The sequence below is a fragment of the Biomphalaria glabrata genome, chromosome 4 (genome assembly GCF_947242115.1).
Source record: "Biomphalaria glabrata chromosome 4, xgBioGlab47.1, whole genome shotgun sequence".
In the NCBI taxonomy this organism is placed as follows: Eukaryota; Metazoa; Mollusca; class Gastropoda; family Planorbidae; genus Biomphalaria; species Biomphalaria glabrata.
In genome coordinates, this window is record NC_074714.1 from 24,677,041 (window position 1) to 24,703,877 (window position 26,837).

Genomic DNA, 26,837 nt, shown 5'->3' on the forward strand with positions numbered 1-26,837 from the left:
CATAACAAGTGAGTTTTGTGGCATTCATCCTATTGATAAACTCTTAGGAATAAGAAAGCATCATTTCTTCTTGAAATATACATCTGTGGAAAAGAAAAGAACAATTGCTTTTACTGTGAGCAATAATAAAATTCTAATTAAATTTTAAAAATCTCCAAAATATTTATAGTGACTTAGTTCAAAGAATCATGTAAAGACTTTCTTTATTGCTTATTGTCTCAACTCATCTGAAATCTCCTTTTCCACCAAGATAACTGGATAATCTGTACGTCTAATTGAGAATTGTTGCATAATATATTTAATTCTTATGCAAGAAAGTATAATTTGAAGGAAAACACCTTAGATAACAAAAGAGTGGTATTGGCCTGCATGAGCCAATTATCACTTTAAAAATACCCTGCACAGGCTGGAGGGAATATATAATTAAATTCATTTAGTTTTGTTGTTATTTAAACTATTCACCTTGTTGTTTACTGTATGTACGACTGCGTGGGAGTGATGTTCTTGTCAGGTTGAACCCCGGGACCTTAATAGTATACAGCTAGTTAAAAACGCAAATAAATCCTAAACCTGACACCATTGACTTCCCATTCGCCATCAAAACCTCCACAAATCCCACCAAACCAACATCTCTAAACCTATCCTTTAATTCAGCCCTCACTTTCTCATAATTATCATTCAAAAATAGACTATCCCGCAGCATACAGTTCCTTTGAAATGTTATTAACGTATAGGACAAGAGCAATGGCCATTCCTTTCTATCGATTTTGTATCTTGACATGTCTATATGTCTATGTGTTAGCCATTTATTGATGAGTTAAAGAGTGTTTCCGGCCAAATAAAAATATATACCATTTAAACCGCAGAGTAGTAAGAGTATTATCTAGTATAATACACATTTATGAAATAAAGGAAGTATCATGCGACAATCACTCTATTTTTCTGCGGCATTATTGCCAGCACGCAGTGGTGAAAATTTAAGATTTTCTTCTCCATTCGTTTTTCTCCCCTTATTTCATTGAGAAATAAGAGTAGTTTCCCCTCAGTTACCGCCCAGTGTTTACTTCCGTGAACCATTTACCATGTGTACTATTTATTTTGTTACATTGCAGTAATAACTTGATCTAGAATCTAGATCTAGCTTTGTTTACAAAGGATCACATGAAAAATAGATTTAATCCAGAGCTTATATTTTATAAATTAAATTATAAATTATCCATTTAGTCTAAACAACATAAGCATTTTTCCTTTGTTGAAATATGAGTGACCTAGATACTCATCATACTCAGACTGGTCTAGTTACAAAAAGGTTGTTTATTGGAGGCTTGTCAAGTGACATTTCTAAAGATGATCTGATCGAGAGATTTTCGAAATTTGGCAAAGTTGATAATGTAAAGCTTACAACACGCTTAGATGATCAAGGTTATAAGATTAATTATTAAGATTGTTTAGGGTCTACTAAGAGCAATAGTCAATAGAGTCTAGAATCTAGTATATACTTAGAATATACTAATTACTATAAGTATTATTATTCTATAATTAGTATAAAATAATAATCTATATAAATTTATAAATTATATTTATATATATATAGATCTATAATCTATATTTTATTATATCTAATAGATCTATAAGTGTATTAATATATAGTTATATAGTATACTCAGTCTAGACTCTAGATCTATATATTATATTATTATTATATATTTTGAAGAGCTTCATGCCGGGTTTGCATAATATGCCATGCATCAGTTTACCCTTATGGGCAACCAGAGGCTCTCCTGCCTTCTATTAGATCACCATACAGAATCTCTTGGTGGAGTCGATAGCTACAGACAAGATAGTAGACAAAGTAGACTAGAGTAAAGTGACATCTAGACTGAAGTCTCTAGATCTAGATTCATTCAGACATTAGTCACTGCTGGTGTAAAACTACAATCTAGATCTCTTGATTTTTGTTGTTGATCATTTTACGTACATACCTGAACAGGACAGTGATTAACAAAGCATCACTATCTAGAGAAATAGACTACCATCTCACTAAGGTCAACAGCACTTTTGGTCACCTCCTACTGAGAGTAAGGCGGAATAGGTCTCTTTAACTAACAATTAAAATCAATGTTTTTTAGAAAAGTGTTTCTCACCACACTTTTGTATGGCTGTGAGACCTGGCATCTGCAGGTACTTGAATGCTTCCATCAAAGGTGCCTTCACTCCATAATGGGCATATGCTGGCAAGACTAAATTACCAAAAACTATGTTCTGCTGGAGGCTGATGTGGACAGTATAGAAGCACTACTTACCATTTGATAACGCGCTGGATCAGACACTGGGTGACGACCACATGCCAAAAGTGATTTTTTTTTGTGGCTTCAGTGTGCTGAACAAATGAAGAAAACAGCACATTTTTTTTCCTTGACACAGTCTGCAAAAGAGCTTACAGCTCAGCAGCGATAAAGCTGGCTAGAAAAAGAAGTGGCTTCAACCCAACAGCTCCTACTCCCTGTTAGAAAAAGCCTTCCCATACCCTAAGTAAACAGTGGTAACTGAATAAAAAAATTCTTTAAAAATAGACATTTTGAAAAAAATAAAAAAATATTTTAGATCTAATACTAATAAATAAACATCTTTAAAAAAATAGAATGATATGTCTAGTTAAAAATGTATGTATATATATATATATATATATATATATATATATATATATATTTTAATACATTTAGAATATAAATTAGCTTAAAAAATAGTCATTTTCCCAGGTGGAGGCCTGTTCGTTTGAAAAATTCCCCCAAAATAATTTAAAAAGTGATACACATACTGTTATGGAGTCTGTCTGTGTTTCTATGGTGACATTCATTCGAAAGAGGTTAGTGATTTGTTGTAAATGATGCAAGATAGGTGAGAGTTGTCTACCAGTAGTTTGGTGCCACAGGTCAACGACTGGCAACAATACATACCAAAACTGGTTTTCACACAAAAATAGTAATCCCGCTCTAGTTGTCATTGTAAACGAGACATGATGAGCTCTTCATATAGAAAAGTTTTTAAAAACTGTTACTAGCATCCAAACGCGTTATCCTGTGGTAGGAGCTATTGGACAGTGTAACAGAGGTGCCCCACATAAGTGCTATAAAGATAACCTCAGGCGCAATTTTGCCCTCACTGGCATAGAGGAAAGTAGCTGGCATATCAGATCTGTAATAGAGACAAAGGCCACGGGACACACATTAGAGACCCAAAGAAAAGCCCTTTGAAAAAAGGAGTGCAAAAGACAACGAAAATTTGAATAGACACTCGGCAGACAACAACAGCTGCATCAAATATGGAAAAATATGCCAGTTGCAACCTGGTGTGGGAATTTGTTTGAAACAATGCACTCTTAATGAATCGATGTAAAAGTAAAGAATAGTAAAGTACCCTTTTCAGACCTTCCGATCTATAGAGCAGATGATGTAAAGGTCATCTGTTTCTGTGGTCTATGGTTAATGAGGGTTTAGTTTAAGTGTCCAGCACTACTACCATCTTTACTTTTCACCATTTGAGCTGAGTGGACTCAAAGGCGCCTTAAGAATTCTAATCTGGGACTCCTTGGTTCAGAAGCCAAACACTTTACCACTCAGTCACTGCACATCCATGTAATCAAAGACATTGCCATTATTATTATTGTTATAATAACTACACTACATAATTTTAGATTTTATAACACCATAACATCTTTTTGTTCTTGTCTTATTGTAAAGGTGTTCCTGTGAAGTCCTTTGCTCATCTTGATCTTGAAGGTGAACAGTCCAAATTAAAGAAATGTAAGAATATATTTAAGCTAAGTTTTCTTTTTGGCTTCACATTAAGTATTGTTGACTTCAACAGGGTGGCTTGAGAAATGTAAAATAAAATTAAAGGAAAAACAAGTGCCTAAATAACTGCTTTCTAAGATGTGTGTACATTTTGTACAAGTTATAAGGTTGCATATCTGGTATGTGGTTTTAACTGTTTGATCTCATAAAAACATGTCAAGTGACGTAAAAAAAAAAGTGTAATAGAACTAAAACATTGCTGAGCGAGCATTGAAAGTTAAAGTAAAGACTGACTTTTATTGCCCAAAGCAAAATTTCACACAATTTTAAATTGAAGATTACTTTACAAAACCTAAAATATTTGTTTTGATTATTTTCTTGAATAGTGTTCCCATTGAACAATGTACAATATTTTCCCTTGCTTTTGAATCATTTCTAGAACAAATACACTTACAATTTTGATAAAGAACCTACTACAAAGTACCAGCAATATAAATCAAACATTTAAATAAAATGAACATGTATTTTTACAAAGCTTATATCAACTACTCTGTCTGGCCAAAAGTTTGTACACGCTATTTCTCTGACACCCAATCTTTGATCAAGCTGAAATTTTGCTCAATTATTTCTTTTACCTGACAACACAAGAATCAATATTTAAAATAAATAACCAATTAGTGAATTAACTATTGGTAATAAATTCTTTTGTTTGGTTTCTTAAACAAGGGTAAGAAATAATAATTGACTGAAGTGGTGGTATAAGCTGAATTAGTTCCTTTCCCAAGCGAAAGAAATAGTACTTGACTGAAGTGGTGGTGTAAGCTGAGTTACTCTGACACCCAATCTTTGATCAAGCTGAAATTTTGCTCAATTATTTCTTTTACCTGACAACACAAGAATCAATATTTAAAAAAAATAACCAATTAGTGAATTAACTATTGGTAATAAATTCTTTGGTTTGGTTTCTCAAACAAGGGTAAGAAATAATAATTGACTGAAGTGGTGGTATAAACTGAATTAGTTCCTTTCCCAAGCGAAAGAAATAGTACTTGACTGAAGTGGTGGTGTAAGCTGAGTTAGTCCCCTTTATATTATTATTGAACACAAATTTGAAATAGAAACAATATATAACTATACAATCTTCTATGTTCATAGACTCTTCGTTAGCAGAGTTTTTACCACGTTGGCTTGAGTAGGCTTTAGCCCACAAGTTTGAATTCAGGTCGTTCCCCTTTTATTTTTAAATACATTATAAAGCGTTCTCCCAGATACCCCATTCTTTCTCCCCCTACCCTTTTCCAACTCGTCCAGACAAGTGATAGGATCATAGCGTATTGAGAACGCGAAAAGCATGAAATTGCGCTAAACAAAAACAATTGGTAAAAAATATTTCTAATCGCACAGATTTATTATTCTTAGTCTAGATCTATGGTATTACAAATTTAATTACATGACTGATCCAAACTAATTGATACACATAAAGTAAGCTTTGTTGTTTTTTTTTAAATTTTTTTTTGTGTTTGCTTTTTTCATAATTCCTTTAAGATCAGTCATTTCTTATTACAGGTTTTGACACCTACCAGAATACCAAGTGGAAAGGCTCCTGCTTAAAGTTACAGTATGCTAAAGAAAGCTTTTTAGACAAGTAAAGATAAATATCCTTATCAAAATTTTAAAAGAAAAATTTTACCATTGAAACCTGATTATTTAGCTGATTTTTTATTTTGACGACAATTGGAATCATCATCAATCAAATGAAAAATGACATGAGCTAATTCCAAAACACTTTTTTTTATGCAGCTTGCTTTAGTGAGAAACTATTGTTCATTGAAGTGTCTATTAATTCTACACATCTCTTGAATATAACATAACATCTTTCAAATTAGCAATTATTAGAGTAATACATATCTGCATAAATTTTGTGGTCACTAATTTCTGTTTATTTGCATTACTATTTTGATTCTAGGCTAAAGAAAGAAAGAGAGAAAGAAGATGTACCAAAGAAAGTTGATGCTTCACCTGCAGCTGTAAAACCTCCAGATATATCAGATATAAAAGGACCAGCAGTTCCTGGAACACCTCTTCCTGGAAAGACGGTAAACTATAAAAAAAAACAACTTTAGCTGCTTTTTTTTTTTTTTAAAGATTTTAGTAACATTTTTTTATGGAAATGCAGATATGTTATAGTGTTATATATTAATAGTGCCTATTATGAACTTTGTCGAAAGCCTTTTAAAAAATCTAATAATATGGCATCTATTTGCTCATTATATCTAAACCTTTTGAAAAATCATCGATTAGTCCTATTAGTTGTGTTTCACATGATCTATATTTCCTAAAGCCATGTTGGTATGGAGTAAGAACATTATGCTTGTCTAAGTTAAAGTGGTTTATGATGTAGCTACATTGATAGTGGACTAGTTTCCTGGGTCAGATTGTTCTCCTTTTTTAAATAGGGGAGTCCTTTGTTACTCTGCCCTGGTTAAGACATGCCTGAAAAAGTATCTTGTACACAGATGCTATCTCGTTGCTTAGTTCTTTTGAGTAATATAGCTGGAATACCATCCGGTCCATATGCTTTATTAGGTTTAATGTTCACTAATAGTTTTTGGATTCCCTTTTCTTGTACTTCTATATCTCCTATTTTGTTGACTTGGTTCAAATTAAGTCTTATCTAAGGGCTACCTCAGTTCTTTTGCTCTCAGCAAGGTTCACACCAGCACACACAGTCTGTCTTCCCACTGTCCGATCTTGTGCAATTTCCTCCCAAGTACTTTCATTGATCTTTTAGTCATGATATCATGCTTACAGACATCTCTAGATTAGTCTTGGGCATCCTTTAAGTCATGACTCCTTCAGACAAGCACATAGGATGTCTTTGGAAATTCTTCCATCTGGCATGGGTTGACATGCCATAGCTAATGTAAACTTGTATGTCAATATAGCATAGATACTTTGTACATAGACCAATTTCAAAATGTCCTTGTAAGAGACACTGTCTCTCCAGGAGATGTGCAAAATACCTTGCAAGCTCTAGATACATGTGTGTTGACCAGCTCTCACTACTATAATGCATGGTAGGGGAGTGCAGTACCATTGGCAAAGAGCAGTTCCCTACCAGGATTAAACACCTTTTCATTTTAGCTTTAAGGCGAGCCAGGTTAAAAAGCTTTCCTTCAGATCTACTGGCACTGGCCAGGACTACCAAAAAGAAGATGCTATTGGAGCTAGAATTCATCCTTGTTTTATCTGCATTTGATGGAGAATGTTCTAGAGGCAGAATTGTTGAGTTGTCATATATATATTTTCCTGGGAAGGTGACACAAGTTTCTGTAGCTTTGATGGGCATCCAGTTTACTTAGTACTGCAAACAGACCAATTCTGTTGACAGGCTGTATTTGCTATTTTCCTGTTATTGCTGCAGTGACTGAGTGAGAAAAAAATTATATCTGTTGTAGATTTATCTGCACTAAAGCAGTTAAAGAAAAGAATTGATCTTTCTGCACTAAAGCAGACCAAGTGAAGAATTGATCTTTCTGCACTAAAGCAGTTAAAGTAAAGAATTGATCTATCTGCACTAAAGCAGCTAAAGTAAAGAATACTTTCAAAGCAATATTTTTTAGTTTGTGGAAACAAAAGCAACAAATATGTATTCTCTTGTTTTATGCAATGCTTTGATATTTACTTATCAACTTGATCCTGAAAATAAAGTTTTAAATTTTTTCTAAAAAATAGTTTTAGGTAGTTTAAAACCTTAGATTTTTTAGGGTTACTGAAAGTATAACTTATTATAAATAACATTGTCACCAGGATTGGGTGGTTGGAAAATATGGCAGAGTTTTGCCTATTATGAACCTAAAAAAGTCAAACAAATTAAAGGTAAGTATGTTTGTTATCTTTTTTATTATGTTTGAAGCCATTCTCCTTAAAACAGTTAAAAAGTTTTTTTCAAATTCTCATACCTGTTTTAAGAAGGATTGCTTCACAATTTGAAGAAATTTTCTCTTCATAATTTGATCTCCTGAAACTCCTACATAAGCATTTTTTTTTTGTGGGGGATGTTTTGTATATTTCTTGCAAGGATATTTTTTTAAGTGTGTCTTGAAGCATTGTGATAGCATGATTGGCTTGACTGTTAATTAAGCTGACTAGTCAAGCCCAGCTTTGTGACTCTCATTGCTGACATCTGGCAACCAAGAAATGTTTGTTATCATGATCTACACCTAATCTATTTGATGATAGATCTGGATTTATATGCCTAGAGCACTTTGATATAAACAAAATTAATGCTACCAAAAAAATTAATGCCTGTAGGATATCATTAAATTTAGTATTCAGTATATGATTTTATATTAAATTATTCTTAATATTGTTTATTGTTCACAATAGATGTCTGAAAATTCACCAAGTTAAGTAACCTATTTAGATTATACTTTACACCACTTTAGAGCCATATGACTAAAAAAAATTCAATTTAGCCCAGATATATTCTCAAAAGTCTTTATAATTCATAATAAAATGACATCAAACTGAAATCAAATGCTCTTGACACAATTCTAATTGAATTTTTTAATAATGAAATTTCTATGACACAGTAAAAAACTAGATAGAAAAGAAAAATCAAAAACTCATGTGCTTCTATTATCATTATTCCTAGAACTATGACTATAAAGAAAAGATATTTAGTATTAATCCTTTTTAAAATTCCAACAGGTGGTGAAACATGACCCATCCAAACTTTGCCATACAGCCAAAATTTTTAAAGATGAATCTTTGGATTTGTCTGCTCCTTGTGAAAAGTTAACTTGGGAAATTGATACCCCTGACAGTGACATTACAAAAAAGAGAAAAGGAGATTTCTTGGTAACACAGAGTGTTGAAAAAGTTAAAAAACACAACTCCACTATGTCTCCAGTACCTGACAGTATATGTAGGAACAATTTAGTTCAAAAACAGAACATAAATATGCCTATGAAACCAGCCTATTCAGCAAAAAATCAGTCTCCTAGTGTACTAGATATCCCAGAATTTAAAGGATTACAAATGCTAAGCACTAATCCTGTTGATCTAAAACTTTCACTGATTGAAGATTCTCCCAGTCTTGATGTGCCAGGCACAAAACTTGAAAACAAAAGTTTGACCAGACACAAAAATATGCCGTTGAAGAAGAATGATTTTAAAAGCTCAAGTACAGGGGGCACAACTACAGATTTGACAATTTTTGAAAATACTTCAGATTCTATAAGTCCAACAAAAACACAGCAGAAAGAATCCAACTGTTCAAATTCCTCACCACAAAATAAAACCTCACAAAACAAAAGAAACTTAAATGTTTCTCCATTAGGTGTTGGTGCTCAAAGTGAAGACAATGGAAATGATTCTGCTTCATCTGCTGACACAGATGAGATAATTGCAAGACATAAAAAAAAGTGTAATTTATCAATGCAGTCTAGTCTGGAGAATAAATTAACACCTGTGGCACAGTTCAAAGCCAAGCCTCTACCTTCCAGATCTTTAAATTCTTCACTGTCTGACAACAGCCTGTACACATCAGAATGTTTTACATATTCTCCAGGTTTATCTGACTATTCACTCCCCAATACATCTCTAGCCAAGAGAACATTGGAAGACAGTGACTTAGACAGCAATGACCTTGAACTTGTTGCAAAAAAACTTGAACAAAAAGAAACTGTATTCAAACCCTCCATTGTTAAAGCTAGTCCTATGGAGACTAAAGCTGAACAGAAAGTTGGACAAATTTCCACAACTGTCAAAGAAAACTGTGAATCTGTTGTTAAAGTGATGGATTGTGAGATTACAGAGAAAAAGGTAAATATTTTTTAATGACCCCTGAAATAGTTTTGTGTTGTCTGTCTGTCTATCTGTCATGGTTAGAATTCAAAAACTAAGAATGCTACTGAAAATCAAATTTCACAATATTTTGTAACGTGCTAAAAGTGTGCAATGTTTTGTCTTCTATAAACCCTTTCATTTTTTAAAATAAATTGTAAAATTATTTTTTTTTTTACAAAAACACCATTTTTATAACAATTATGGCAATGTCTTTGATTGCAAAGATTTTAGATGAGAGATTTGTCTCACGTGACTAAAAAACCCAGTAGGTAGCGTGCATATTTTTTCACATATGATGCAGACAAAGCCGTGTGCTAGGGGGTTGTTTTTTGGTCATCTTCTAAGCTTGTCTTTGGGTTTTTCTTTGGGTCTCAAATGTGTGTTTTGTTGATCTCAAATATATATAATTCAATACTTATTTATATATTTTCTAGTCTATTAGCTACAAAAAGTTACTTTTTTTTATATTAAACTAAGAATGTACATTCATTTTACATATTTAAACACATTTAAAAACCAGATTTAATATGTCTATGTTAATTGTAGTAAAACAAAGTCTGCAAACATCAAATACTGGAACAGACAAAAAAAAAGCAATGAGATTCATAACAAACGAATATTCACATTTGACTAGAGTAACACCTTTAGTAAAGTCACTAAATTTAGAAAGCCTCCAGGTTAGAAGACTTAAAAGTAATTTAGCAATTATACATAAAACACTTAACCATGATCTTCAAATACAAAAACAAAATATCAGCACATTCCTAGTACCATATGTTAGGACTAATCTGTACAAATGCTCCTTCTTCCCTATTGCTATTGGAGCATGGAATTGGTTGCCTGAGTCAGCCAGGAAAACCAATGAATTGGCAGAATTTATGTCATTGGTTAGTATGCATGACTAGATGCATGATGTATAGGAAGTAATCATCTTCTTTTTTGAAGTAATGTCAGTATTTTATAAGATAATATTAACCATCAATTTGTCCATCTCTACATTTAAAAAAAACATGCAAGCAGTACCTTGTGTGTTGGATGGGAGTGATCGCATTATTTGTAGAAAGAAAGATAGGATTGGGGTTATTGATTTGATGTTTGTTGTTTATAGTTTCTGATATCCACACTTGAAGGATCAGCAAAATGTATCTTAATGAGTAATATGTATATTATTTTAAAGGATAAAAAAGCCAGTGATAATATAAAAAGACTAAAAGCAATTAGAGAAACATCAAAACTGAAACTAAAACAACAGATGGTGATACAGAAAGCATTAGAACATGTGGTAAGATAATATTAAATGTCTTTATTAGCTGGTAATTAGTTTATGTTAATTCATTTTTATTTATCTTGTCTTTATTTTATGTTCTAAATGTCAAATGTGTACCTTCTCAGGATTCTAAAGACTTTGGCTCTGTCAATAGAACAGTGTTTGCTAGTGACTCAGAAGACGATGTAGATGATGGCCCTACTAAAAGTTTCAGTGAGGCCTCTGAAATTAAAACTTCTAAAAAATCTAAGGTACTATGATACTTTTGATGGTTAATATTCAAGATGGTTGCCTGGTCGTGCGGTTTGCGCGCTGGACTGTCGTTTGGATTTATCGATGGTCCCAGGTTCTAACCCTGCCCGCTCCCATCCCCTGTCGTCCTGGGGGAGTTTTGGGCTAGGAAGTTAACTATCTTCAACTCTGAAGGAACATCCGAAACATGTAAAACATTTTACAAACAAGTTACCCAAACTGGCAAATACTCTTCACAATGCAAGACTTACCTTTTTTTTTATCCCAAAATGTTTGGAAAATCCCTTTCAAAATATGGAAAGAATGTGGCTTTTTTAGACTCATTAGATGTCAAGGCTTAGTTGATATTGTTTCCTTTTTTTTTTTAGCAAGGCTGGAAGCTTATCACAAAGTGTGTCTGAGGTTGTTGTTTTTTTTTTTTTTTTTTCTTTTTTTTTTTTTTATTTCATGCCAAAAAGAAAATCCAGACTGCTGCCTTTATCAATGTAGATATTTTTTAAAAAGGCTAGCGTATACAGTTCCTTTAAAAAAATTTTTTAGAGCAAAAGAAACATTTTATGCCATAAAAATGAGTGCTTGGATTGATAGAGCCTGGTAATATATATATAATTGAAAGTAAGGTGTATGTATGTATGTTTGTCCCACAGAGAAATCAAAACCATTTGACCAATCTTGATAAAACATGGCATTAATGTTCCTTTGAACATGACGGAGACTTGCGTAAGTTCAATGTCCATCCCACAACCAGGGGGTAAAAAAAAATTAATCTATTTTACAGCATTTTATATTTCATATGAATATGTCGACTTAACAGGTAAACCCATTTTCCCCTCTCTATTATTTTCTTCCTGGCAAAATATAAAAAAATCTGAAGGAACATTTGCCATCTTTGACATAGATCTAAATCTAATCCATTAGATCAATAATAACAAGATTACAAAGAGAGTTTGTGTTACACAAACTCAGAGGCGGCCCCGTCGAAGTCGGATCCCTGTCGGATCTGCATATTCGCAAATAATATTCAAGAGGTGATTTAATTTTGATGTAAAATGTTTTACACGTTTCGGATGTTCCTTCAGAGTTGAAGATAATTACTTCCTAGTCCAAACCTCCCGCAGGACGACGGGGGATGGGAGCGGGCAGGGTTTGAACCCTGGGCCATCCATAAATCTGAACGACAGTCCAGCGCGCAAACCGCACGACCAGGCAGCCATCCGATGGTCAAAAGTAATAATGTTTCAAAGATTCATTTGTCGTAAATTTAAATTTAAATTAAATAAAAAAATAGTAGATTAGTTTTAGTATATTAAAACATTACAATATTGATCAAAACGTTTGGAAATGAAAATCTACACTTTTTTTTTACACTTTAAGTTTAGAAATTGAAATTCTACATCTTAATCTAGTCTATTTTAGTCTAAACTAGATCTAGAAATTCTAGATCTAGACTCTAAAATAATTTTAATTAGAATATAAATCCAGATCTAGATATACTGTAATAAAAATCTAGATCTAGTTTAAAAAATCTAGATTAGATCTAAATCAAGATATCATTCCTTTTTTAAACGCGAGTCACATAACGAGGCTTAATAAACATTACTATACCGAGTTCTTTTTTCATTTCATTTGAAGAATTAATTCCATATAACGTCAGAGGAAAAAAAAACACTACGTCACACGGCCTAGCTAGACTAAAAATCGCCTTCATCTATAAGAGCCATTTATCGAGTGTTCATAGACTTTGGTGCACCGAGTGCTTCTTTAAGCATTTCATTTAAAGAATTCATTCCATATGACGTCAAAGGAAAAAAAACACTACGTCACACGGCCTAGCTAGAATAAAAATCGCCTTCATCATTACGAGCCTTTTATCGAGTGTTCATAGACATTGGTGCACCGAGTGCGTTCTTTTAGCATTTCATTTAAAGAATTCATTCCATATGACGTCAAAGGAAAAAAAAACACTACGTCACAAGGCCTAGCTAGACTAAAAATCACCTTTATCAACACGAGCCATTTCTCGAGTGTTCATAGACATTGGTGCACCGAGTGCGTTCTTTTAGCATTTCATTTAAAGAATTCATTCCATGTGACGTCAAAGGAAAAAAAAACACTACGTCACACGGCTTAGTTAGACTAAAATATGTTTTCATTAATACAAGCCATTTTTTCGAGGGTTAATAGACATTGGTGCACCGAGTGCGTTCTTTTAACATTATATTTAAAGAGTCCATTCATATGACGTCAAAGAAAAAAAATTCCATTACCTCACAATAGGCTAGTACCGGTACCATAAAAAAAAATGTCTTTATTTACACGAGATATTTAACGAGGGTTCATAGACATTGGTGCACTGAGTTCTAATAGATATTATTTAAAAAGGATCAAAGCCACATTGTTTTTGCGTTTTGTCTGTCAGTCGGTCTGTCCTTTATCTTGATATAAAAAAAAACAACTAAAAGTTATTAAAAATTGATTAACCTTTATTTTACGTTTCAAAACATCGCAATAATTTTTAGGTATGAACACAATTGAAAATATAATAGATTGTTCCGGATGTTTGTATAAATAGTAAAAGAAAAAGAGAATTTCAGATAAATGTAATACCGTTAATTAAATTTTTTGGATGGTCTCGTATAAAAATTAGATGTTCTACAGCCACGTGGAGAGATTTTCATACCTTCCTTTGGTGTTTGGATTCTGTTTTCCTTAAAAATCGGAACATAATATTAACGATAATTAGATTTTTTAATGTTTTAGGTAGAAAGTTAAATGTACTGTAAGAGAGTAGTGAGTTAAAATATTTTTCATAAAAATCCGTAAAAACATTATTTCGTAAATGAGAAGATTATTTGTTTATTAATTAGAAGAGGGAGTTCAAACAATTATTTGGCGTTAGTAGATTTTTAAATAAATTCGGAAATTTCTGGCGACGATTTGTAAGAAACAAAATCCGGAACTTTCTTTATCGATTACAAAACTTCTATGTTATGTTTTACAAGAAAATTAAATGTCTAAAAAGTAATTTTCAGTAATCAATTCTAGTAAATTACTTTTTTTAAAAGCCTTATGCGATTTCAAACAATCATTACGCATAATTCATGTTTTATAAAACAATATCCGGAACATTTTTACAATTAATGAAATATAAGTCAGTATAGAGATTATGATTTAGCATTAATATGCTATTTACATAAAAAACGGAACAACATATTATTGATAATGTGTTTTTGCAACGTTTAAGCATGGAAATTGAATGTAATATAAGTTAGAAGAGCAAACAAACATTTGTTGGCGTTGATTAGTTTTGCACAAAAAAATCCGGAACAATCAATTTTAGATACTTAAAACTATTGAGATGTTATGGGAGGAACATTAAAGGGTAAATTAGATTTTCAATAGCTTTTAGAGTTCTAGTTTTTTAAATCTAATCGTGACGGACAGACCGACCAACAGACAAAACGCACAAAAATAAGCTTCTTTTATTCGGATGGGGGCACTAAACAAAAAATAAATAAAATCTGATTTTTAAAAAAAGTTTAAGGAATTGGTTTAGCACCTGATCATGTTGCGACGTTACGCTACCGCACGAAAATCGCTGCATAAAAAGTCCATTTAAAAAAATGTGCGTGATATTTACATACAAAGTGCATTATTAGCCTTTATAAACAAACAGAAATGTTTTCTTTTAATTTTAGCAGCTAGTTGACCAGAAAAAACGTCTTTAACTATTATTTGTATTTGTTGTAAACATTTCCTGTACATTTTAAAAATATATTTGACTTAGTGATACTGAAAATACACAAAAATTGTCCATCTTTGTTAGCATATTGTAACATTGCCTCCCTTACATTTACGTAATTGTTTTAGAATTGGTGTATTTTTATAAAAAAATCGCTTGCATAATTAATTTTATAAATTAAACGGTTTGCTTTTAGAAAACCAAAAGTAGCCGTTGCACCTAAACTTTTCAAGCCGGATTTAATGATGAAATAATATTTTTCATATCTCTTCTAGTTTTCGAGATCTGAGTGTGACAGACGGACATTTTGCACAAACCTAATAGCGGCTTTTTCCCCTTACGGGGGCCGCTAAAAATCATGGGCGTAGCCGGGGGGGGTGGGTTGGGGGTTCAACCCCCCCCCCCCCCCCCCAGGGGGAATCGGAATTTAGTGACTGATTTTTTGCTTTGATTTTTTTTATTTTAGGTGAGATTTTAATACAAAACCATCACTTGCCCCAGCACAACCAAGGGTGTTTTAAGTTTAAAACCCCCTACCAGGGGGGTTCGAGTTTAAAAACCCTTACAAAGGGGGTTCGAGTTTAAAACCCCTACCAGGGGGGTTTGAGTTTAAAAACCCCTACCTGGGGTTTTTGCAGTTAAATCTCCAAAAAAATGCAAACAAAAATCCCCAAATTCCAAGAGCACAAAATAAGCTAAGTACGCACTCAATATTCTATGACCTTAGCTAAATGGGTTTTGACTTAGTTTTGAGTTTAAACCCCACTTCAGCGGGGTTTGAAGGTAAAAAATACCTCTTTAATAATAAAAACAAAGCACATTATACACTCAAAATGTTATGAGTGTAGTCAAAGGGGTTTTGAGTTTAAACTCCCCTCCAGTGGGGTTTGAAGCTAAAAAGTACCTCTTCAATATAAATTAAAGCAAATTACTCACTCTAAAATCTATGAGCATAGCCAAAGGGGTTTTGAGTTTAACCCCCCCCCCCTTTCCAGGGGGGTTTGAAGCTAAAAAATACATCTTCAGTGTCAGAAAAAAGCAAATTACGCACTCAAAATGCTATGGGCGTTGCCGTAAGGGGTTTTGAGTTTAATGCTAAAATACCTCTTCAATATAAAAAAAAGCAAATTACACACTAAAATTATTTGAGTGTAGCCAATCCAATCGTGTGTTTTGAGTATAAACCCCTCTCCTACAGATGGCTTTTTTTTTAAGATTAAAACCCCTCCAGATGATTTTGAGTTTAAGATCTCCCCTACAGAGCATTTGGAGTTGGAAAACCCCCAACAGATGATTTTGACGATAAAACTTCCCTTTTCGATATAAAAACTAAAGCAAACTACAGTCACTTAATTCCAAGGGCCTATTCAAGAGAGACTACACATTTTTACCTGTGGCGGGGCTCCATTAATAAAGTGCAGTGAATAGTCATCTGCCAAAAGTGAAAAACACTAAATGTGGCTCTATAAAGATGGCTAAGACAGATTTTAGGAGTCAGTTATAGAGATCAGGTCCAAATCAAGAAAATCCTATGCCGAACTGGGAGTCGACCCCTTAGTAAGATTGTGACAGAGCGTTGCATGAGGTTTGCCGGACATGTTCTCCGACAAAAAGAATTACGCATAAGAAGAGTTGCGATGATATCCTAGTACAACATGACGCCACACATTCATGGAGGTCCTCATGGCAGGTGGGAAGAGACTTCAGACATTACCAGTGACAGATTTTTATGGAAACAGCTTGACGGCAAATGCTCCGAACGGCGCGGGAGGGTCTAAGTCAGTAAGAATAGCACATTAGGTTTTTGAAATAAAACTTTTTAATAGGTGGTAAATGCAGTGTAGATACCTAAGAATATGCATGTTGTTGGCTTTCAATATCAGAAATAGTGCTTGGCGGCGAGGCTTCACCCCGCTCTGGGGAAGCTCCTAGCGCTCCCTCAGATCCCCTTGCTAGTAATGGCAGGAAATCTACAACTTTATGGAAACAGCTTGACGGCAAATGCGCAGAACGGAGCGGGAGGGTCTAAGTCAGTAAGAATAGCACATTAGGTTTTTGAAATAAAACTTTTTAATAGCTGGTAAATGTAGTGTAAATACCTCAGAATATGCATTTTGTTGGCTTCCAATATCAGAAATAGTGCTTGGCAGCGGGGCTTCGCCCTGCGCTGGGGAAGCTCCTAGCGCTCCCCCAGACCCCCTTGCTAGTAATGGCGGGGAATCTACAATTTTTCCACTAACTCATGGAAGAACCTATTCTAGGACACAATAAACGTCTTCCGAAAGAATGAAGGGTGAAAATTTTATAAAGATTATGTACACAGACACACACATAAATACATATAAATTTTTTTCGCGGAGGGGGGGGGTCGGGGGGGGGGGGAATCCCCCGAAAAAAAATCATGGCTATGCCCATGATAAAAATAATACCCAAACTAAGGCCAACATGTCATATCCAGCTAGTTTATGAATTATGTGAAGTCTGACTTTGTTTCTACATTTCTCTTTGTTTTTTTAACAGGACACAATGGAATTGTTTGGTAGTTCATCTGACAGTGAAAGTGATTATGAGGAAATGTTCAAATCTAAACCTCATTTTGAGGGTAAAAAAGGAGAACAAGTAAGTCTTAGATGGTCAGAATGTATTTGATATTTAGTAAGTCATTTGAGTCAACAATGTTACTATTATATTTAGTTAGTTTTGTTATGGGTTTTTTATAGTTTATGCTGTAACTCTTGTTTTTATCAAAACTCTTTATATTTTTTTGCCTTGCTCACAGCTGATGAAAATGGAGCGAAACTTTGGTGACAGCCGGTTTAAATTAGATGCTAAGTTTGTTGATACTGACAGTGAGGAAGAGGAAGAGAAGAACCATATCAATGAAAAGAGCAGTCAAGGTTAGTAACAAGTAATACCCATTTTATTTTGTGACATGGTTTCTGAGATGGTTGGAACCAAGCCAAAGTTATTAGATTTGGTTTCAACTGAACTATAAGTTTTGACTTTTGGATATGAGAACTTTCTTGAGTATATCCAATTTGCCTGGTTACCTTCTCCATGATAGGATGAAGTAGGTTGCTGTAATTGCTACAAAACTTTGTAAATTTAATTTTGTTCCAAAACACTTGTTGCAAAACATATCTGCCACAAAATTTTGATGTCTTTAGAGCTAGGTCAATACTTCTAGTTTCTTGTCATTTCTTATAAAGTATTTAATTCATTTGCTGTTCTATAATCTGAAGACTGAATGGCATAAAATGTTTGGCTGTCTATCACGGGAGCTCAAGTTTGGTTCCTGACTCAAGCTAAGAGGGGGAGAGGGAGGGTCCACAAGAGGTTGGACCAGAGCACATTGAGGATGCTTATAGTATGAAAATTGCACTACATAAAAGTACTTTTTTAAAAAGAGGCAATGCTTTCTAGAGAATTCTATTCTTTCTAACTTGGACCCTAAACATATGGACTTAGTTTCTTCTGCTTAATGAATGTATCTATAAAAAAAGCAATCATTCTAGTTTCTTCATTTTTTGGGCTATTTTATTGTTCAAATATGTTTATCAATAGACATTTTTTTTTTTTTTTAATCATCAACAAAACACAAAATGTAATCCTCAGATAATGATCTTGAAGAGGAAAAAGCTGCAAGTCTCAGAATTTTGGAAAATGTCATCGGAAAGTCTAAGCTAGATAAGTTTTCTGAGAAATTAAAAAGAAATACAAAATACATTATGTAAGTGTTAATTATTAATTTTGTTTCACTTGGAGATTTTATCATAGAAAACAATAGAGGCCTATTTTTTTTTTAATATCCTGTAGTGTAGCTAGTAAAAACTAGTGACAAAAAATTCAGTACATATTTATCATACTAAATGTTTGGCAGACTATTATATATTAGATGATTATGGTCCCAAAATTAAACAATCTAATTCTTAAAAAATTCTTATGTATCATTATATTCAAGATGAGGTTGCGTGTCAATGTGTTATGCGCCAGGAGGCTTTTCTTTCTGGGTGTGCTCCCATAGCCTTTGATCATCCAAGATCATCTGCAAGGCAGCAGGTGTTTTTTTTCGGAGTTTTCTCTCCTAGATGAACTGCTATCCCTAGCTAACGGGTTTCATCTAACCGGGTTTAGAGTTAGAGCGCCCTATACTCGCTTTTTGCAATCATTTCCCTGGATTTCTGAGATGTTTTTAGTAAATATTCTAACCACTGGAATACTTCACCTCATCCTCCATGACTGCAAACCAGTTGGTCCGCGGCTGTTTATTTGCTATTCACAGCTAACCCTTATATCTAAGGGTCTTTCCCCTATCCGCCACCTGGGGACGCGCTTGGTAGAAGGTGGTAGCTCCCCCAATAGAAAGAAAGCTATATGGAGAGCTCCGTGATTTGGAAACCACTGCGCAGTTCATCTCATGTATTGGTCTAGTCATATGAACACTCCAACATAACAATGAGAACGATGAAGAAGAAGAAATTATATTCAAACCTCCCACCATTTTTTTTAAGCATTTTCCAAGTTTGTTTTTGATTTTTTGTGTACATGTTGTTGTTTTTTTCTAGTGATATGAATACAGTCAGATTTGATCCCACCAAAGTATTAGCTCAGAAAGAGGTCCAAACTAAACAGAACCTCACATCCGGCAAAATACCTCTTACTCTTACTGATAGGTACATTGTTATTTTTTTCCTTTTTATTTTTGATATATCCTGTAGCTTTTTTTGTTTAATGTATACTTATAATTTAGTCGACTCCAAGAAACTAATTTTTGTTTGTTACATCATATTCCAATAAACTAATTTTTGTTTGTTACACTGTATCCCAATAAACTAATTTTTGTTTGTTACATCATATTCCAATAAACTAATCTTTGTTTGTTACACCATATTCCAATAAACTAATCTTTACACTATCTTATAACTCTTTGTCAATATAGTAATTGAAACATTTGTTTTGAACAGAGCAAACAAGAAAAGCTCGTTATCTCAAGCAGACATGAGGAAGAGCAATAGAGAGGAAGAAACTAACAAAACTGAATCAGTAACAAAACAAAAGCAACTTGAGAGCACCAAAATTGAAACCTGTACAACTGAGACAAAAAACAAATCCAAAATTTCAGATCCAGAAAGTGACACTCTGTAAGTGTGTTTGATATAAGACTTTGAATTAACTTGTAAATGTACTGGATACTTCTTGTTCTGTGTGTTTGATATAATAGATTTTGTATTGTATGTTGAATTAACTTGTAAATGTACTGGATACTTCTTGCTCTGTGTGTTTTATATCAGAATGGGTACTTCTTGTTTGTATATTACATAAACAGGTTGGAAAATATTTTGAAATCACCTCTAGTGCTCATTAATTTAAGCAAAAATAAAAAAATAAAATCTTGAAGTCGTAACTTTTGATAGGAACTTTTCCAGCATATTTCAATAGAAGTTTGGATGGATGGGTACATAATAAGTTTTTTCTTTAGTTTTAAATGTAATCAGAAGATAATTAAGTTTTCTGACAGCTAAAACAAATTGTATAATATCAGTACTTCTAGTATAACACTTTGTCTCAGTCTCAAAACAAAGGACACTTCAGACAATGCTAAGAATGCTGCAAAGTCACGAGTGGACAAATCATTGCTGAATCTCTTCATAAGTAAAGAGAGTGAAAAAGATGAAAACAATACTCAGGTCTTCTCACTATTGGATCAGTTTGGCAACATCTCTGGTGACAGTTCCAATGAAAGTGACATAGACACAAAAGCTCAAGGTGATTATATTTTAAGATATTTAGTCTATATACTTTTAGTCTATATGAAGTCACTCAAGGAACTATTCTGTGTGTTGTCTATTCTCTGTTGTGGAATGTTGTATTAGTTGAATAAAAGTCCATGTAATCATCCCAATCTAATAAGGATCAATAAAACAGTCTTAGTCTGAATCTTTATCTTGAAACATTATGTAAGCATTTAGGTTATCAATTTCAAAGCTCTCTGTTACAATCCTTTGCTATTTCATACTAAGACTAAGGTAATCCATTGTACACACAAGTCTAGCACCTGCCATTTGTTGTGGAGAATAAAAATGGCTAGTTGTTTTTTTTTACTGAAATGTATGAACATTTCCCCTAATCCCTTAAGTTTACATATATATATATATATATATATGTAATACCACTATTTCTCTTCATGTGTTATACCACTATTTCTCTTCATATGTAATACCACTATTTCTCTTCATATGTAGTACCACTATTTCTCTCCATAGCCGTATATAATAAAAATTACTTTGAATAGAAACTAATTATACGTCGTACTTTATTTATGTTTTCATTTAATTAATGTGTACATTACATATTTTTGAATATTTAGCGATAAAACCAAAGGCAGTTTTGACTGGACTGTTTAAAAATTCTCAAGATCCAAAAACTAAAACCACAAAAACTTCCACAAATTCAGCCCTGAATTTGTCAGGTATGTAAGACTATTATGCTTATGTATTCAAAGCTGCTTTCTTTTCTTCAGGCTAAATATTAAATTCTAGATCTACTAGTAACCTTAAAGACGTTATGGAGATTGTAAAATAAAATGAACACCATTAAAAATAGAAGTCAAGCTTTTTTAGACCACATAGTATTAGATTACTTTGAGAAGGGAAAGGCATCAGCTGTTTTTTCTTACTGATTTGTTTATCTTCTTATCTTATATAATACAGACATGGCCTAAATTGTGCCGATGTGCCTAAACTCAAACTCATTAATACAGACGTTACTTCAAAAAAGAAGATGATTACGTCCTACACGTCATGCATATTAACCAATGACTTAAATTCTGCAAAGTCACTGGTTTTCCTGGCTAGCTCAGGCAACCCATTCCATGCTCTAATAGCACTAGGGAAGAATGAGCATTTGTACAAATTTGTCCTAGCATATGGGACGAGGAATGTGCCTTTATCTTTGTGTCTTTCTGAGTATTTTATAAAATTTTGTTTTTGTATTTGAAGATTATGGTTCAGTGTTTTATGTATAATTGCTACTTTAAAGTCTTCTAACCGGGAGGCTTTCTAAATTTAGTGATTTTACTAAAGGTGTTACTGTAGTCTAATGTGAATATTCATTTGTTATGAATCTCACTGCTCTATTTTGTGTCTGTTCCAGTTTCTTAATGTTTTCTTGAATTGATGAGTCCCAAACAGAGGATGCATATTCTATTATTGGCATAACCAAGGTTAAATAACATTAGTTTTATGTTCTTTTTTGATTTATAGAAATTTCTTTTAATAAACCCTAATGCTTGTTTGATTTTTTGATAGTTTCATCAATATGGGGATTCCATAACAGTTTTTCATTTATTATTACACCTATGTATTTTGCGTTTTTAGTCTGTGTTACTGGTTTACCATGAATAAGATAAGTGGAATTAATTTTAGTTTTTTTTTTACTCTTAATAAATGACATTTGAGTCAAATAACCTACTCACTAAAGCCCAGGCTGGCTTTAGAAAAGGAAGATCAACACAAGATCAAATCGCCTTCATCACACAAAAAATACAAGACGGCTTTCAAGAAAAGAAACCAAAAACGATTGTGTGGGTTGACTTAGAAAAAGCATTTGACAAAGTCTGGGAACAAGGTCTCCACCATCAGATTTCCCACAGAATGTACAACTGGATAAAGGAATATCTAAATAATTGAAAAGCTTTCATGCAAGGGCAAAGAAGTCACACAGTGGGTATTAAAAATGGTGTCCCCCAAGGAGGAGTCCTATCCCCGACACTTTTCCTAATATTCATAAACGATCTAAATCAAAACCTACCAAGAAAAGTCAAAAGCAGCATGTATGCAGATGACCTTGCCTTAATTAGCACAGAAGAATATTACAAGATGCTCTTGATAAACTCAATAAATGGTCCAAAGACTGGGGCATGTCCATCAACACAAAAAAGACAACATATACCATATTCTCACTGTCAACAAAACAACAAACAATAAAATTAACATTAGATAAGGAAGCTTTAGAAAAAAATGACAGCCCTACATATCTTGGAGTCACCTATGACCCGAGATTAACCTGGAAAAACCAAATAGATAAAACACAGAGTAAAGGCATCCAGAGACTATCGCTTATAAAAAGATTAGCTGGCACAGATTGGGGAGCAAATCACAACATATACTGGAAGCTCAAAATCGGAACCAGTGAAATCTGCCCATGTGGAATGTCACCAGAGAATGCCGAATATGTCCTCCAAAACTGCTCTCTTTACCAAGTGGACCGTTCAAGACACTGGCCCCAAAACACCCCAATTGAAAGAAAACTATATGGAGAGCTCCCTGATTTGGAAACCACTGTGCAGTTTATCTCATATATTGGTCTAGTTATCTGAACACTCCAGCATAAAAAATGAGAAGGAAGAAGAAGAAAGAAAGAGGGACCATCAGTGCCAAAATATTTTAATTTTTTAAGCAAACTATGGTGGTGAACTTTGTCAAAAGCTTTGGAAAAATCTAGTAAGATAGCATCTATTTGCTCACTGTTATCTAAACCTTTAGAAAAATCATCAATTAGTCCTATTAGTTGTGTTTCACATGATCTATATTTTCTAAAGCCATGTTTGTATGGTGTGAGGACATTATGTTTGTCTAAGTGGTTTATAGATGTTGCTACATATTATGTGTTCTAGGATTTTACATGTGATGCTGGTAAGTGATACTGGTCTGTAGTTTCCTGGGTCAGATTTTTCTCATTTTTTAAATAGAGGGGTGACATTAGCTTCTTTCCAGTCCCTTGGTACTCTGCCCTGGTTGAAAACAATGCTTTTTATTCTTCCTAGATTCTCTGTACAATTTCATCCCTTATGCAGGACCCTGAAGTGATCTTTCATTTTAGTAGGTAGTCTTCAATGCATCATCCAAATGCAACATTAAATGAGTAGGATTTCTTTGTAAAAAATCTACAAGTTTGAGCACATTGAATTTTTTTGTTGGTTTGAGAGATGTGCTCCAATTAAAATGTGGGATTTTGGAATGAGCCTCCAGTACTTTCTGTTGTGAGAGGAAGCGGTTCATTTTCATCCCTTCATTTGAAATTCCTCTTCTTACAGAACTAGCATTCAAGGTTTTCAAGTTATCTTATTTTAGAGAATTGAAACATTATGGCTGATCACAAGCATTGTGTCAAAGGGTTAAATAAAGGAAAAGTATTGAGTATGATTCCTCTTCATTCCTGTTTCTGTCTTATAGGCCTCTTTGGGGGACTATTTAGGATTTATTTATTTTCACACATTCTATACTGACAATTATTCCTTGTGTGCAGATCAACCTCGCAAGGGAAATAATACAATGTCAGACTCAGAGGACTTAGTGAATAATACAATGTCAGACTTAGAAGATGAAATGGATGACGATGACTTATCAGAAGAGGATAGCATGTGAGTTGACACTTTACTTGTGTCCACATTTATTTATAAACTTGTTTTAGTCCAAAGATTAAAATGTTAAATTATTCACTTTGTTATGAAATACAAGTATCTATCAACAAAAATCTAAGAGTTGAAAATTATTTACAACCTACAACTCCAAAAATCAATTTTGTTTAATAGTCACAATAAAATAAATGATTATACAAAAGAAGATCAACATCATTTTTAACACTGCTACTGAGAACAAAAAGAAACCATCTCACTGAGATTAAACTAAGAAATGGATTGTAAACATTCTGTTTAATCTTATATTGCATTTACCAGTTCTGAAAATCCTTGAGTTGTCTGTATTTTTTTTTTATAGTATAGAGTACTGATAGGAGGTGCGGTGTCTGAGCTGTAAAGTGCTTGGTTTCCGAACCAGGGGTTTCAAGTTCGAATCCTGGGATTTTTAATTTTGGGATCTTTGGGTCCACCCAGCTCTAATGGGTAGGTGACTTTAGTTGGGGGAAAGTAAAGGCGGTAGGTTGTTGTGCTGGCCACATGACACCCTCATTAACCGTAGGCCACAGAAAGAGATGACCTTTACATCATGTGCCCTATAGACAATAAGGCATGAAAGGGGAACTTATAAAAGTACTGACAGCACAGACCTCCATTCATGAAAGTTAGTACGTAATTGACAGTTTTAACCCATTTTTTTTATGGCCAACCAAAATACAGGGTCATAGCTTGACAGCTCATTGACTAATTGAATTGACTTAGTGCACCTCGTATTAGGGGACTGAATTTACTTTCTTCACTCAATACCAAATCTCAGAATAACATTTAGGCACTATCTTACAGTTCTTAGATCAATGTATACATTTATCAAATTTAATTTAATAAAGCTTTTTGTTTAAAAAAAATTTTTGTTTTTTTTTTTCAGATCAGAACTTGCTGATGAAAAGGAAGTTAAAAAGCTAGGTCTGTATGAGGAAACAGATCAAGCTCTAATTAGTAAGTGACTAGTATCGCTATTTTTATTTTTAGGAAATCTTTGGTGGAGGGATGTCACATGCCCAAAAACAAAGCCTATCTTTAAGGATAGTTTTAAGTAGAAAGCACTTTTAGGCCACTTTTTCTTTCACCTTAAAAAAAAATTCAAGTATCTCGGCACTCACCATCCCTTTAATGACAACAACAACTATTTTGCTTAGTTTTGCAACACATATATTTATATTTCAATTTGATATTCATGTCAACTGGTTGTAGGGTTAGTTACATTAAATAGTATTTTGTAGAAGTAAAAAGCACCAGTAAGAATTAGCAAACAGTGCTTAGAGAAAATATATTTGTGAATTACATAATCATTGAATTCCTTCCTTTAAAGTATTTTTTAAAATTACAACCTAAATATACTCAAGTTGTCATTCTTTCAATGGCCAATATCTCCATTCTGTGCTGTAAACAGTCACATGAAGACCATTAGTCAAACCACGTTTATACATCTGAACATTGTCAATAAATATATATTTGACGCCCTTATCGCCACCCATATCTAATGAGTAGCTGATATTAGTTGGGGAAAGTAAAGACGGTTGATCATTGTTCTGGCTACATTGACACCCTCTGTAACTGTAGATCCTAGAAACAGATAACCCTTACATCATCTTTCCTATAGAGTACAAGGTCTGCAAGGGTACTTTTACTTTTTGAACTCAATTTAATCAAACTGTTTGGTCTCTCAGCCACACCTACTTGTTATAACCAGTTGTTGTTTTTTTGACATGTCATTGGGTACACATGTCATTGTACCCAATGACAAACAAAATGCTTTGTTTTAAAGAGTGTTCTTTCAGGGCAAAACTAAATGTGATGAAACATAAAAAATAGGGCAAGAACTGAGCTTTAAACATTGACCTTGGTGACTATAAACCTCCTATATAGCATAATTAATTCATAAGAAAACCTTATATATATAAATCATTTGAAATGTGAATTACTGAATTTGGTTTAAAACCATAAAATAAGTGAATCTTTGTACATAATCAAAATATACTAACTTGGTACCGGGTGTAGTTTGATTCAGACCATTTTTCTTAGGATTAAACTTAACTTGATATTTCTTTTTAAACACTAATCTATTTGGTTAAATAGAAATCACATTATTACTGTTTTGATATCCTACTCATCACAAAATGTATTATCAGATGCTGGTAGAATAGATATTCGATATACCAGAGAGGAATGGCGCAAGCATTGGGAAGAAATTAGACCAACTCTTGTAAAGGTAATTATTAAAAGAGGTTCAAATGTTTTGTTTAATTGTATATTTTGTTAACTCTTTGTTTATTTCCAAATGTTTTCTACTTTCAGCTGTATAAAAGAAAACATAAGGAGGCTGTAAAAAATAAACGTGTACAAAATGAAAGAAAACGAAAGCAAGACTTTTTGAAAAATGTTAAAAATAGAAATTGGAGACATATTAAAAAATGAAAATGTTAAAATATTTATTAAATAACTATCCAACACAAC

General features: G+C 33.3%; 1 protein-coding gene across 2 annotated transcripts; it reads left to right on the forward strand.

Annotated features, from left to right (window-relative positions):
• Positions 1-866: 866 nt before the first annotated feature.
• Positions 867-26,836, forward strand: LOC106060716 (nucleolar protein 8-like). Of its 2 annotated transcripts, XM_056025532.1 has the most exons (20): positions 867-1,422; positions 3,741-3,803; positions 5,361-5,439; positions 5,761-5,890; positions 7,605-7,673; positions 8,508-9,623; positions 10,825-10,929; positions 11,040-11,165; positions 17,429-17,527; positions 17,688-17,805; positions 18,524-18,638; positions 19,474-19,581; positions 19,873-20,049; positions 20,478-20,674; positions 21,276-21,377; positions 24,215-24,231; positions 24,265-24,329; positions 25,249-25,319; positions 26,513-26,592; positions 26,679-26,836. In XM_056025532.1, exons 1-20 carry the CDS (start codon positions 1,260-1,262, stop codon positions 26,796-26,798), a joined length of 3,120 nt encoding a protein of 1,039 aa, XP_055881507.1. In that variant the 5' UTR covers positions 867-1,259; the 3' UTR covers positions 26,799-26,836. The 2 variants fall into 2 exon arrangements, with proteins under 2 accessions (XP_055881507.1, XP_055881506.1); XM_056025531.1 differs by having other exon boundaries at positions 870-1,422; positions 24,215-24,329.
• Position 26,837: the final 1 nt, after the last annotated feature.

Excerpts from the sequence above, each read along its gene's own strand:
- LOC106060716 (XM_056025531.1), top strand. The coding sequence starts at position 1,260 with ATGAGTGACCTAGATACTCATCATACTCAGACTGGTCTAGTTACAAAA. Across the intron at positions 10,930-11,039 it reads AGAAAGCATTAGAACATGTG|GATTCTAAAGACTTTGGCTC; the intron begins GTAAGATAATAT and ends GTACCTTCTCAG. Across the intron at positions 20,050-20,477 it reads GATCCAGAAAGTGACACTCT|TCTCAAAACAAAGGACACTT; the intron begins GTAAGTGTGTTT and ends ACTTTGTCTCAG.